The sequence below is a fragment of the Urocitellus parryii genome, chromosome X (genome assembly GCF_045843805.1).
Source record: "Urocitellus parryii isolate mUroPar1 chromosome X, mUroPar1.hap1, whole genome shotgun sequence".
NCBI lineage: Eukaryota > Metazoa > Chordata > Mammalia > Rodentia > Sciuridae > Urocitellus > Urocitellus parryii.
The window spans coordinates 45,592,321-45,608,464 of NC_135547.1; the positions used below are offsets into that span (position 1 = coordinate 45,592,321).

At 32.9% G+C, this 16,144-nt stretch overlaps 1 protein-coding gene across 1 annotated transcript in view; it reads left to right on the forward strand.

Moving 5' to 3' along the window:
* Klhl4 (kelch like family member 4) overlaps positions 1 to 16,144 on the forward strand; it is an 88,337-nt gene that overhangs the window by 41,067 nt on the left and 31,126 nt on the right. The window contains exons 2-4 of the mRNA XM_026413625.2: positions 11,230 to 11,397; positions 11,781 to 11,917; positions 14,143 to 14,339. Of these exons, the coding sequence (XP_026269410.1) occupies positions 11,230 to 11,397; positions 11,781 to 11,917; positions 14,143 to 14,339 (502 nt within the window). The remainder of the gene's footprint in view (positions 1 to 11,229; positions 11,398 to 11,780; positions 11,918 to 14,142; positions 14,340 to 16,144) is intronic.

The following is a 16,144-nucleotide window of genomic DNA, read 5'->3' on the forward strand; positions in this document are numbered from 1 at the left end:
GAAGGTTCAGTGGAGAAATGATTGGGTTATAAGAGCCTTAACCCAATCAGTGAATTAATTCCCCTGTAGGGATTAACTGAGAGGTAATTAAAGTGGTAGGGTGTGGCTGGAGGAGGTGGGAATTGGATCTTTGGGGTATATATTTGGATATCTGGATAGTGGACTCTTTCTCTCTGCTTCCTGATTGCAATGTGAGCTGCTTTCCTCTGCCACACTCTTTCACCATGATGTCCTGCCTCACCTTGCATCCCATGGAATGGATCTGGCCTTCTATGGACTAAGACCTCTGAAACTCTGAGCCCTCAAATAAACTTTTCTTCTCATAAAATTGTTCTAATCTGTTCATTTAGTCACAGTAGCAAAACAGCTGACTAAAACATTAATATAATCTTGGGTAGAAGTATAGATGTAATTTCTGTAAACAAAATTGATGTATTAAGATTTGGTCAGTCAAAATAAAATGTTAGGGCTTTTAAAAAGTCCTATTAAAGGAATTTTGTTTTTCTTTTTTTTTTTTTTTATTCTGGGGGGTGGTTTACCAGGCATTGAACTCAAGGGCACTCAACTAGAGCCACATCCTCAGTCCTATTTTTGTATTTTATTTAGAGACAAGGTCTCAATGAGTTGCTTAGCACTTCACTTTTGCTGAGGCTGGCTTTGAACTTGTGATCCTACTGTCCCAGATCCTGTGGGATTACAGGCACATGCCACCATGTCCCGCTTTTTTTTTCTTTCTTTCTTTCTGTTTTTTTTTTTTTTTTTTTTTTTTTTTTTTTTTTTTTGTGTGTGTGTGTGTGTGTGTGTTGCTGGGGATCAAACCCAGACTCTCTTGCATGTTAGTCATGTACCTCGCCAACGAGTTAAATCCTCAGCCCAGAAATCCTAGTTTTAATGTAGAAAAATTGGCATCTCTTTTAAAGGAAAAGCAGTCACAAATTTCTTGAATTTTATAAAATAGATGAAAAATGACAGCATTAAAACATTCTCAGCAGTATTTAGAAAACCAGTAAGTGTGTTTTATTTAAAATGTTGTCACATTAAACAATAAGTAAAAAAACATTTTAATAGTACTTTAAATCTGGTTGGAGAATTGCAGCTTCCTTTTACTTCTACCACTGTAAGACCCAAAGCTTTACAAATTGCTACAGTAGACTTTCAGAAACTTCAGCCAGGTTAATGAATCCATCTTCATATTTAAGGGGCTGTTATTTATGTATAGATTGTGTGAAATTTGATCTTTTGGATTCAATAACCTTGATTCAGATACTTTTGTCCCAACAAAGTGTAATCAAAAATTCATGAGGTTCCCTGCAGTTAAAATTCTCCCAAATTAACAACAACAAACAAAAAGTGGTTGCATGATTTTTATTGACCCTTCATCTGTTTAAATCACAAATTTGTCATCTTCTTTCTCATTCAATCTAATGCTTGATTATTATTTGTTGCTCTCATTTTTGTGACACACAAAAAGTATATAAAATTGATAAAATGCTGGTGCTAAACATACTGTGCACATTTTTTTTTCTTCCAGGCATCTGGTTCATAATTGTCTAATTTTACTCAGGGATGACCTTCAGCCCACTGAAGGCAAGTGCAAACTACTTTCTCTCTCTTTCTTTCATAGTCAAATTCCTGTCAGCTTTAATTTCAAAGACCTCTCAGAATAACTAATTCTGAGCATCCCTTCTTGTTGGCTCAATTCCTCATCCCAGATTTTATGGTTTTTTCTTTCTTTTTTTTTCTGTTATCACTTGTCCATAAATGTTTGCTAAGTGGCCTATGATTTTCCTGTGTTTAGCTTTGTTAATAATCTACTTTTGACTCTGCTACTTGCAAGTTTCTTGTATCATCTATAAGTAGCCTAGCTGGAACAAACACCAACACCATTTAAAATAGTTACACATTCGTTCACCCTGTTAAACACTTCATTCTTTACATATTTTTCTCACACTGTACTGTTAATGCAGACTACACATGTTCTTTAAGACTAAACTTATCTGTTTTTTTTTCTTCATCCTTCTAAGGATACTTGGTAGTTTATCTTTGCTTTCACAATTAATGCCAGCTCTGGTGATGATGGTGTGATGATGATATCTCATATTTAAGGAGTGCTTTTTGTTTCATTAAAGAAATTCATATCTGGAAACTAAAAATGCCAAAGTCATGGAAACAGAGAGTTAGAATGGTGGTTACCAGAGGCTAAGGACAAAGGATCAGGGGTCATGAAAGGGAAAGGGGTGATGGTGGTCAAAGTTCAGTTTCATTTCAGAAGAAATAGATTCCAGTGATCATATTCCAGTGATTATATAGCATAGTGTTTATAGTTAATAGTGATACATTTTATATTTTAAAGGAGCTAAAAGAATGGTCTTTAAGAGGCTGGGGTTGTGGCTCAGTGGTAGAGCACTTACCTAGTTCTTGCAAGGCATTAGGTTTGATCCTCAGCACCACATAAAAATAAATAAATAAAATAAAGGTATTGTGTCCAACTACAACTAAGAAATTTTTTTTTAAAAAGAATGGTCTTTAAATGTTCTTACCTCAAAGAAAAAAAAGTATTTGAGGTTATAAATATGATAATTAGGCCGATTTGTTTATTCCATAATGTATACTTGCATCAAAACATTACACTGTACCCCATAATACATGAAAAATTATTTCTCAACTAAATATAAAATAAAACTTTAAAAATCCCCCTTGACACTTTTTTAGAGATGGAAGGAGTTGATAATAAGGGAAATGAACTTCTTAGTCACTTAATTTACATGTTGGAACTAAAGTTAATTATCTGAATCTGAACCTAAGCTCACAACAACTATACCATACTGCCTCCTCTTGAATTTTATTTTTATTTTACAATACAATTAAGGCAACATTTAATATTTTTTTTACATCTCTTGTGATGTTACAGTATATTTTTATTAAGTACATATATTTACTTTCAGTAAGTATTTATAAGCTAATGGGAAAATTTACCTTGAAAAAAAAATACATATGAAAGTTTCCCCTCTCAAGATACAAGGAAAAGAATGAAACATGTTGCCAAACTCCTGGTCTGTCGTGAGCTACCTAAAGGACTGGTTTCAATATTGCCTGACTTACAGTTCAGAAGAAAACAGCAGCATAATTTAAATCTCTCATTGAAAATCACAGTAGGAAATAATGGGAGTGTCACTTAAGTGAAAACTGCTGGGGAACTACTAACTCTTGGTAAATTAGGGCTAGAGATTATAGGTAAAACAATACAATGGGCTATCTCAGGCACCTAGTAGAATCAGAATTGAGATTTAGGAAAATTGATACATTTGAAAGAAACCTGTATATTGTATAAAAACCTGTATATTGCATAAAAGCATACACATAGGTTCACAGAAGTTGCATAAACTGAAAAGTCCTGAAAACACATAAAGCCTTCTTGCTAGCAAGATAAGGAAAATACTTTTCCCACATATAGCCATTGTCCCAAGGCTGGAAGATGAGTTTTTTCCCCCTAAGTACAAAATTTTCAGTGAAACAGATAATGAAACCAAAATAGAACAATGAAGCATGTTTTATTAAAAGGGGCAAAATAAATATCCACAAATAGACCCTAAAGAAGCACAAGATTCAGATGTACTAGACAAAGAATTTGTTTAGAAATCTTTCACAAATATGCTCAAAGAGCTAATGGAAAACAGAAAACATTAAAGGAAATCAGAGAAGCAATATATGAACAAAATTTAAATATCAAAGAGGAGATGACAAGTACACAAAGAACAAATCAGAACTTCTGGGGCGTAAAAATACAATAACCTAAATGAAAAATACACTACAGGGTTCAACAGTAAAGTTTTAAGTAGTGCAAGAAAGTCTGTGATCTTAAGAGTATGCATATTAAGCAGACCAGTGTTCATACAACTGGAATCTCCAAAGGAGAAATGAGAAAGGGTCACAGAGCTTTTTTAAAGTAATGGCAGAGAGTTTCTCAAATTTGGAGAAAGACGTATATTGACAAATACAATGAATTAATAGAACTCCAAGTTAGATAAAGCAAAATGATTCAGTTACAATCCCATCATAGTTAAATTGTTGAAAGTCTGATATGATAAAGAGATCATCCTAAAAGCAGCAATATGACCCATAATGTAAAAAGAATCCTCAATAAAATTATTAGTATATTTTTAAGAAGAAACTTAGAAGAATAGAAAGCACTGAGATGATATATTTAAAGTGCTGAAAATTTTCTAATCAACCATGAATTCTCTGTGAAAGAACATTGTCATTCTAAATTGATGACTCTTTTGAAAACAGAACAGTAGCCAGGTGTGGAGGTGCACATCTGTATTCCCAGTAGCTGAGAAAGCTGAGACTGGAAGCTTGCAAATTCAAAGCCAGCCTCAGCAACTTAGTAAGGCCCCAAACAACTTAGCAAGACATTCTCTCAAAATAAAAAAATAAAATAAAAAGGGCTTTGAATGTGGCTCAGTGGTTAAGCATCCCTGTTTTTGATCCCTGTTACCAAAATTTTAAAAAAGTAATAATAAAACAATTGGAGATGTAGCTAAGTGATTGTGCACCCCATGTTTCAATCCCTATTACATAAAAGAATATGGTAATGAGTATACAATATATAAAAAGGAAATTTTATGTCCCTAACATTATGGGAGGGGCATAGTTATAAAATGAGTATAATTTTGCATATAAATAAAAGTTAAATCAGAATTAGAGTACAATGAATTTTTATAATGTCATGATATTATAAGGAGTTTCTTGGTAATTACCAAGAAAATATATATTGTGGCTCAGTGGTAGAGTGCTTGCCCAGCATGTGTAAGGCACTGGGTTCAATCCCCAGCACCACATAGAAAACTAAATAAACAAATAAAGGTATTGTGTCTGTCTATACCTAAAAATATAAAAAAAGAAAATATATACATAGTATTCACAAATGAAAATGAGATGAGATTCTATATACTGCATAACAAAGATTTGAAAAAAGAAGAAGACTGATGAAGTAAATGAAAGACAAATATATATATATATATATATATATATATATATATATAATTCAGGAAATAATACAATGAAAATGACAAATACTAATAAGTGTAAGTATAAATAAGTTAATCTCTTCAATCCCAAAGACATGCATTGGCCAAGTTCTTTAGGGAAAAAAATCCAAATATATCTTTGCTAAAATAAAGTCTATTTAGTATAATTTCTATGTAAATACATGGTATATAATAACAAATAGTGACATAGTGACCTGGGTTAATATACTCCTATACTTTAATCAAACAATATATTTTTTTGTTTGTTTGTTTTTTGGTACCAAGGATTGAACCCAGGAGTACTTAACCACTGAACCACATCCCCAGACCATTTTTTTATTTTAATACAGAGTCTTACTAAGTTGCCTTGAACTTGTGATCTTCCTGCCTCAGCCTCCCAAACCAATGGGACAAGATACATTTTAATGAAAACACACCCACAAGAGACAGGGAGGGATATACTGATTAAAGGGTCATTTCACAAATAAAACAATTATGAAAGAAATATGCACAACACCACAGCTCCTAAAGAAAGTAAACAATTATTGACAGAATTTAAGGAGACTTAGATGGCTTTACTCTACTTTCAGAAGATTTAAATATCCCAATACACATAATCTACAGGAAAATCAGTTATAAGATCAATAATTTAATTATAGCCTTAGACAACATTATAATCAAGTGGACCTAAAAGATAAATACAGAACCATATACCCTGAAACTTTGCCAGGATAATGAGGGACTATATGAAAATATCTCAACTAACATCATATTGAAGGTTTTTCTTATGCTATTAGGAACAAGACAAGGATGCCTACTTTCACCATATTTTAGTCAGCTTTTTGGCTACTATGACTAAAAGACCCAACCAAAACAATTTTAGAGGAGAATAAGTTTATTTGGGGACTCATGGTTTCAGCAGTTTTAATTTGTAGACCGCGGGCTCCATTACTCTGGGCCTGAGGTGATGCAGAACATCATGGAAGATGGGCATGACAGAGGAAAGCAACACAGGACATTACACCAGAAAGGAGAGAGAGAGAGAGAGAGAGAGAGAGAGAGAGAGAGAGAGAGAGAGAGAGAGAGAGAGAGAGAGAGAGAGAACACGCGAGAGCGCGAGAGCGCGAGAGCGCTCCGCTCAACAAACACAAAATGTATACTCCAGAGCCAATTCCCCAGGGACCCTCCTCCTCTAGCCACATTATCTGCCTATATAGTTACCACCACTTAATTCCCAAGAGGAGATTAATGCACTAATAAGGTTCAGCTTCTCATAAACTAATCATTTCACCTTTAAAATTTCTCTTATTATCTCAAACATGAACATTTGAGGGACACCTAATATCTAAATCATAGCATTCAATCCTGGCCTCCAAAAAGCTCATGCTTATCTCATAATGCAAAATACATTTAGTCTGTTTTCAAGAGTTCCCATATTATCAAAAATCCAAGCATTGCTCAAAAGTCCAAGTTAAAAGTCTCCTCTGAGACTGAAGGGAAAATCTCAGTGTGAGCCTTTGTAAAACTCAAAAGCAAGTTTCATGTATCCAATATATAAAAGCACATAGTAACATTTCCATTCCAAAATGGAGACATAAGGGCATAGAAAGAAGGGATGGGACCAATGTAAGACTAAAACCCAGCTGGGCAAGTAAATACTGTAGTTCTGGGTCCAGGTTCTGGGGCACATACCATCATGACAGTCTCTCCAAAGGGCTTGTATCTCCACCCTATGGTTTTCCTGATTGCAGCCCACATGACTCCTCTCTTGGCTTGTCCCTGCTCAATTCTTGCAGCTTTACTCAGCAGAAATTTCATGGTATTGGCATTTTTTGATTTTGGGGAATCTCCACTGAAGTTTCTGTTTCCTTCTCACATCTTTGTGCTTAATGGCCTGCTCAGGGGCTGCCCACAGGAAATAGAACCCTACTGTCCTTTGCCTGACCTCCCAGGCCTTCCTTTGAAACCACAGGAGACGCCTCCATGACCAGCATCCTTCATTTCTACATGCAGTACTGGTACTACATAGTTGGTGCTAAGGTCTGCCACCACTTTGAGCACTAGCCAAGCCTCTATAGATCGTGACTGAAGCAGACTGTGAGTGCCTGGGTGGCTGAGTATGGTGAAACAACTTCCTAGCACCCCCTGCCTACATAGCATGTTATACTCCTTTCTTCTCAAAAAAAAAATTTTTTGGCACCCTTGAGTCTGAGATATGTGTGTCCTTGCAAATTTCTGAGATGCCCACAGTCATCTTTCCTATTGTTTCTGTGTAAAGTATTTAGCAGCATATCTTTAGTGGTTGTTTTATCTTTAATTACAACAACTTCCTTAGTTCCAGTTTTACTCACCATTTACTGGGCAAATTTCAAGTTTTTCAAGTCGGGGCTGGGAATGTGGCTCAGGCGGTGGCGCGCTCGCCTGGCATGCGTGCGGCCCGGGTTCAATCCCCAGCACCACATACCAACAAAGATGTTGTGTCCGCCGAGAACTAAGAAATAAATATTAAAATTTCTCTCTCTCTCTCTCTCTCTCTCTCCCCTCTCTCTTTAAAAAAAAAAAAGTTTTTCAAGTCTATTTGCTTTGCTTTCTGCTTCTGATTATCACAATAATCTTGGCTACAAACTGCCAGCAATACTCATGCCATCCCTGAAGGCTCTGCTGTCTTGAAATTTCTTCTACAAGTTTAAGAAGTCTGTCAAGTTTAAATTCAGGCTTACAGAAAGTCTCAGGACATGAGCAAAATGTAGACAATTTTGCCAAACCATAATATGAGTAGTGTTTATTCCAATTTCAATTGCAATAGAGTCTTCCTTCTCTGTTGAAACCCCATGAGCCCACTTTTTATGACCTAGAGTCATATCAGCATTCTGCTATTATGAACTCTCATGAGAATCATCCACTCAGGTCAACCTATGACATTCTAAAGCTTTTGTAGCTTGTATTTCTAAATTTTCCAAAATTCCTCCCACAAATTCCAAAAAGATCAAAAAGCTTTTGAATCACATGGTTAGGTTAGTCACAGCAATGACCCCACTTCTTGGTACCAATTTCTGTCCTAGTAAGCTTTTTTGCTACTGTAACTATAAGACCTGACATCATACATTTATATATATGTACATAAATATGTTTATATTATGTAATTTTATTACTGTTCCAGAGAAAAATGTATATTAACTTATAAAAATTCAATGTAAGAACTTTTAAAACATTACATGTTTATGTAAGTAAATCTTGTCAGTTAACTTAAGACTTAACTTTGTACATAAATCTTTCATTTCCATTATTTCATTTGGTTCTTAGAAGAGTCTTGTACCATAAACATAATTGCTGGTAGTCTTAATATTATTTTCATCCCCATTTTGTAGGATAAAGTTAATAATTAACAAAGATAATGTGACTTGGCTAAGATCACTCATCAAGTATATAGCAAATACTGGACTTTTAAATTTAAGTATTCCGCCTTCAGATCATAGGATCTTTTCATTCCATCATCTGCCTCCCATGTTATATCCTGTAGTTACTACACAATAAGACAAATATTCTCTAATGCAGTGGTTTCCATTATAACCTCTGACTTGACATTATGGTATCTAAACTGGAGACAAAAGAACTATACTTTATGAGCTCTAGGTAATTACTAAAATTAGGTAGGTAAGTATCAATGTACTAGCTTTCCTGGTGGTGATCATTACATTCTCCTTAGATAATAACCGAGAGTAGATTATAATTTTTTGCTTTATTTTGTATCTTTAATATATTTGCTGTATTTTGAATGCTAGTATTTTGATTTACTCATATCTCTGAGCACTGATTTCTTATTTTTTAAATATTTTTAATTATAGATGGACACAGTACCTTTATTTCCTTTATTTATTTTTTATGTAGTTGCTGAGGATTGAACCCAGTTTTTCACAAATGCTAAGCAAGCACTCTACCACTGAGCTACATTTTCAGCCTTGATTTCTTATTTCTTGATTTGACAGAAGAGTTGTGTCTGTATTTTGAAGCATAAGGAACTTATGTGTGGTTCATATTTATTGGATTTTTAGATTCTTAAAAACCTGCATTTTGATTATGAAATACATTTCAGATATAGAATAATTTCATTGTGTCCAAATAAGAGCATCCTAAACTAGTTTTAATCCTTGTCCAAGTTAGGCTGATTTAAAAAAATAAGAAAATAAAATTGTTCCCTTACCAAAACTTGCCAAACATACCTCTTCTTTAGAAAGTTTCACATAATTGCTGTATACATGATGGCAACTAAGATACTAAAACACTGAATGCTTGATTGACAAAATTAATGTGAATTTAACAATTACAATTGCAGAGGAAATATTAAAATAGTGTGAATTAAATATAACCTGAATGTTTTCCTTTCAGTGGTTCCAAGGGATTTTTCCTTTCTAGAATTAGTAAAGAAGATTGCCTCTATCGGGAAAATATAGGAAATTATTAGGCTATCCATATCATATGTTAAAGAAAAAATAGTTAAATTTAGAAATGTTTATTTGAGAAAAAAGGTTGTAGAACAGATTAAATTCTATATGAAGATGATTTAGAATGTCTTACCTCCAATGTGGTAAGCTATATTTATAGGCAGAAAACCAGGAAAGAGCACAGAGAAGTTATCTGATTGGTGTAGTTCAGCCCATTCACCTCATTTGATCATAATTTGCCAGCCTTTTTCCTGAGATTGCCTGAAGGTCCATCCTGCTATATTTGGATAGGTCTCAGTCACTTGATTACAAGGTTACTATTTATTTGCATAGCAAGCTATGGTTCAGTTCTCAATGAATGGAGGCCACTGTTCGGACAAAATTTATCATCAAAGTATGGAGATTGGTTTAATCCAATCTTAATTTAACACATGGTACCCTGGTTGTTAATACATTATTGTAACTTAAAAATTCTTTAAAGTCAAGAAGATTCAGAGAGGAATCATTTATTTGAGTTATATATAGAGAGAGTAATATCACCGTGGACCAGTTTTCTGTAAAACAACATAGGCTGTGTTAGAGTTGGGAAATTTAAAGCTAATCCTAATTGTTGGTTGGAATATGATGCCTGGAAACAAGAAAGGTAATGAGCAATATATTTAATTCTGTTCATTCAACAATCAAATTTGTAAAACTCTACCAATTATAAGACTGTGTGTGTTTCTATAGGCATTTAGATTACTCCACTGTGTGAAATTCAAAATACACTAGTACAGCTTTCATTATTATAAATACCACAGTGATCACATTTTCCTAAATATTAAGCCCCCAATAAATAGTGGAAATACATCAAATTTTCTCATAAGATTGAGATATTGTAAAGAAAGTTACAAGGACTCTCAGGGCTAAAAAATCTTCAAGAAATATTTCTGATGGTTAATGTGTAGCTCATAGACAAAAGTGGAATGAAAAAAAATTTTAATTATTTTGAAGAATGTCTAAAGGTTATGTGTCCTGTGACATAAATTTGATACACATTTAGATTCAAAGAACAGTGGTATTTTTATGATTATATTTGTGCATATAATAGTTTTTACTAGGGTAAAGCATTCATGATTATGATTACATTCCAAATATAAATACTAACCATGACTCTTCACTTTAATGGAGAGTGAGACAGTAATCATATGAACATATTTAAGATTATAGAGCTAATTTTAATTTTACTTTAATCCAAAATATTGTTTTCTGAAGATTTCGTGCCTAAATTTCTACTAGTGTTGCAGGGTTCTCTCACAGAGAGATAGGAAACTGGTTTTTTAGTCCCAGCACTGGCACAGTGGATTCATATCCAGAGGCTGAACCCTATGCACAGCCAGGGATTGCCTTACATATCCCCTTTACATGTTAGCTGCTTTTTCTTCCCTATATGGCAATATACATTCTGATTAAGTATTCTATACTATAGAATTAGAACAGAATTGGACAGTGTCACCCATAACAGAGTTGCAACAGAGTTGTGGCAGTGTTACCACAGAGTTAGAGCAGAGTTGCACATGCACACTGAATATACCATGTTGCTTTCTCTTTGTTTTTGGAATATATGCACATAGCTACTGAGTTTGTCAAGTTGCTTTCTCTTTGTTCTGAGAGAGCCCTTACCACACTAGATATGTGCATCTCTCTAGGAGAAAAAAAAATGCAATTCTTATAAAATGTTATGATAAACTATATTTTCATTCTTTCTCACCTTTCAGACTGTATTCACAGTATACTGAAGAAATGAATACCACCAGGTCTGAGGAGCAATACCACGCTAAAAACCATGCAGAGCAAACTCTCTGTAAAATGGAGAACTACTTGAAAGAGAAACAACTGTGTGATGTACTACTCATTGCTGGACACCTCAGAATTCCAGCACATCGGTAAGTATACTTATGCAGACAGAACATATGGACAGTAGGGCCAATATGAATGAGGGAGAATAAGCAAATTGCTCATAAATTGGAACACTGGACAAATAGATTTATTTTCCCACATTGAAAAAAAACATTATATGATCTAATTCTTCATGCAATGTTTAGAAGAACCAAAGTTCAGAGAGATTGTTGAAGGAAACAACACAAACTCTCTGAAAGAAGACCAGTTTACTTATCTGGCCTTTTTAACTTCATTACATTTTATGGAATTATGAAAGATCTATGCAAATTCCAAACTGACCAGATTTACAAACTTATTGAGTGAATTTCATCTTTTTGGTGAGATTATCAATTTGATTTCAGTTCTTATGAAACATTACTATTTATAGGTTGGTTCTCAGTGCAGTGTCTGATTATTTTGCTGCCATGTTCACTAATGATGTGCTTGAAGCCAAACAAGAAGAGGTCAGAATGGAAGGAGTAGATCCAAACGCACTTAACTCCTTGGTGCAATACGCTTATACAGGTAAGTTCTGACATGAATTAACTCATTATAATTGTGCATTATATAAACTGTATTATTATTATTTTCAATCTACTGAGGATAGATGAGTTAAGTAACCTTTCTAAGGTAGTAAGAAGGGAGCCTATGAGTATTGAATCATAACAGAAAACAACGAAAGGTAAATAAAATGCAGTATTTTACCATGATAGTAAAGTTAACAAATTCTTGTTTTCAAAAGAAAAGTGGAAGTAAATTCTGACTAATTCTGTACTATAAAATTATGTTCTAATTTTATAATAGAGAATTAGTCTCTTCCTTTGGGATTATAAATTCATATTTACTCAAATTCTAAAACATGACTCTGTGGGCCAACAAAGTATTTTGATCTTTTCTCCATAATGATTTTTTTCATCTTTAGGATCTCCTACTATTTAAATACCTTTATGTAATTATATATTCATAGACTCTTCTAAAGGCTATAAGTGTGCATCTTGGCTTTCTCCAGGAGAATTGTTTTCAAACAATTTTGTTTACATTGTGCCTAAAATAAATTTGAAAAACAAAAAAAATCCCCTTAAATTTTTCATTAATGACTAAAAGTTTTTGTAATTTTAAATAGTTGTAAGGTGCAAAACTCATAATATGTTGTAAATATTGATATCTTTCAAAAGTAACTATTACACTTGCATTTTAAATGTATCTGGTGATATCTCCACACTTTATCAATTTAGTACCAGTAACCATTCACTTGAAAGTATGTGTGTAGGGAAATTTCTCAAAAATTAAACATATTGTACTTACAACTCAGAGATTCCACTTTTAAATATATGTCCAAGAGAAATGAAAATATATGCACCCCAAAATGTGCACACAAATGTTTATAACAGCATTATTCATAATAATGAAAAAGTAGAAACAACCAAGCTGTTTATAAAATCTGAATTGATACACCAAACTTTGTAAGTGCATAACATGTATATTAATAGGCAATACAAAAGGAATGATGTTCTGATAGATGGTACAACAAGAATGTAACTTTGAAAACATCATACCACACAAAAGACCACTTATTGTATTATTCCATCTGTTTTAGGTATCCAAAATAGGGAAAGTCATAGAGAAAATGCATAGTGTTTGCCAGAGTATAGGTAAAATTGGGAGTGACCATTTGCAGATATAGTTAATACTTTTTGCATCTCATGAGATATTGTCTGGCTTTTCTTTTCAAACTTCAAGAAAAGAAATAACACAAGAAAATGTACAAATGGACCAGACTACTTTACAATGTATTTCACAGACTGAATTAAATATAGAATTTGTCACAAAATACTTATGGTTGTGCAGTCATATTGGATACATATTAAGTTATTTTTAGAAAGAAAACTTAAAGAAATAGTCACTTTGGCTAAAACATTAAAAGTGGGGGTATATCTTAAAAATAACAATGTTGGCAATAAATTATCAATAATGCTTGCTCTAAAAATTTTAGATATATCATGATAAAGGAAATAATATAAATTACTTCTGATCCCATTTTTAAAAATCATTACAGATATTTTTAAACAAAGTCTATTTTTTATAAAAGCAAATACTTATATAAGCAGTTATTTATATGTAGACCCTGTGCAACATTCTCTTCCTTTTGAGTCATTTGTAGGACTCGAGTCTATGAATAATATTTGGGCAAAGATATCTTCACCAAATACTAGATGCATATACAAAAATTTGGATATAAAGGGCTCTTCTCATTTACCAAGATCTTTAGCTTCTCACAAATGACGGTTAATGTGTATGGTCAGTGGTATGATCTCTGTACAAACTGACATAATGTGCCTTGACTCATAATGTAGACAATTTTTCCAGCTTTATTTAGGTATGATTGACCATTAAAAATAATATATTTAGGGTGATGTTCTTATGAATACATTAATAATAAATGACTGAGATAAGTTTTAAATTCAGACTTAAGAAAAACAATTTGTAGTTTCTGTAATGTTAATATTCACTGTTCATTTACCATAGTCCTTTTGATATTCTACTTTGGCTCCCTTCAGTCCTATTAGTGTTTACACTCAAGTCTCCCTTATGTATATCAGGCTCAAAACATATTCCTAGAGTATAACAATAGTATAGGAAAAAAAACCATAGCCTTAATTTGGAGGGAAATGGAAAATTCAACTAACTAGCACATTTTTTCCATTCTTTATAGGAAACATAATCATTGTTTACTTTTTCAAATAATTTAGGTGTCCTTCTATTAAAAGAAGATACCATTGAAAGTCTGCTGGCTGCAGCTTGTCTCCTGCAACTGACGCAGGTCGTTGAAGTCTGCTCCAGTTTCCTCATAAAGCAGCTCCATCCTTCAAATTGCTTAGGAATTCGATCATTTGGAGATGCCCAGGGCTGTACAGAGCTCCTCAACGTGGCACATAAGTACACCATGGTAAAGTCAATTGTTTCAAAATAACTTGTACAAGTACTATGTAAATATTGGAATAAAATTAAAAGCAATATATAAACATAATTTACAGGTGACTTACACATAATAGATAAAAATATTTGTCTAGTTGAGCAATACTCAATTAAATTTTGTTAATCTTTGGAACCAAAAAGTTTTATTAAATCTCAAAACTTGGAGAAATGAAAATAATGCCAAAATTGATTTGTGCACGTATATATTGCAAATCAGATCTATATTATTAAGAAAAAATATTAATTTGCTGATGCTTTGCATAATTATTTAATTTCTAAAATTGACATGTTATGATTTATAATGAAAGATAAATATCACTCAATAAGAAAATGCTAATATTAATAGATTAATTGAAAGAGCTTAAGAATTACCAAAATTAATAACTCAGACAATTTTTTGGAGCTCTTACTTAAAATGTGCTAGGCACTGGGTTTATACTCAGCACCACAGAAAAGCAAACCAAAACCCTCTACAATTCTACTATTAATTATATTGAATTAAATGAAAGTGTCAGAATGCTAAAGAAGTGCTCTATCACTGAGCTCTGTCCCCAGCCCTATCAGTTTGTGGTAATTATTTAAAATTTCCATAGAATGAAATGATCTTTATTTAGTCAGGTGACAATCACATGAAATATGAGTTGTAAAGAGGCAAGGAAAACTGGACAGAGAATATAAAATAAGCCTTAGCATTAACGTTAATACTATCCTGATGCAAAGAAGAAAATGAACTTTTTTAACCTCTGAGAGTACTGACCGACATAAGAGATGGATTTATCTATGAAACCTAATAAAGAATATTTTATACAAGAAATGTTTCAGTTATTTAAGTTTTAAAAAAATGAAAGGCATGTGCTTACAAGTGAAAAAAGAGAATGACATGTAAAATTGATTAGTAAATGTAACATTATTTTAGTGTAACGACCATATATATATTTTCTACAGTTTTACCTGATCATAAAATTTTCAAATTTCTAAAATTTGCATTCTCTAAAAATTTCTTGTAAATTTTTCTTCTTCCTTCTTCCCACTCCATATCATTCCTAAACATTTGAAATTGCAAATATATTCTTTAGCAGTGTCATTGTGTGGTAATCACATTATAATGGATTTGCATTTTAAAATGTGTCATTTAATTATGCTATTTGTATTCATGTGTCCTAAATACACATGCCACAGAATCTAAAGGAACAGCAGTTATGTAGTTCAAAGGTTAATCTTACCCACAAAAGCCAAACATGAAAACTTCCTGTTAAATTACTTAAATTCTTGAACTAAGTATTAACAGTTTCCTGCCTGGTATCTTACTCTTGCAGACAAAATAAGTTCTGATAAACAGCATGAATTATTTTTGTTACACAAAATGAACTTGTCTTCCTTTTCCTATTATGTGTCCCAAACTGAGTGTTAAAGCAGGATGTGTATAAAAATACAATGGTGTTGTCTCCCTTAATCCTCCTTTAGTATTATGTTAGTATCTATTGTGAGTACAATAAAATAGGTAAAGGGCTTGCTATAATAGTGCTTTTGTAATACTGCAAATAATTTTAGACCATATAATAATGCAAAATTTTTTTAATATTCATTTTTAGTTGATGTACCTTTATTTTTTATTTATTTATATGCGGTGCTGAGGATCAAAATAAGTGCCTCACACATGACAGGCAGGTGCGCTGCTACTGAGCCCCAGCCCCAGCCCAAATAATTTTGATATCTAAGGATAATGTTAAACAATTTAGAGATACAATTACAATCAGGTGAACTGCTAGATTGAAT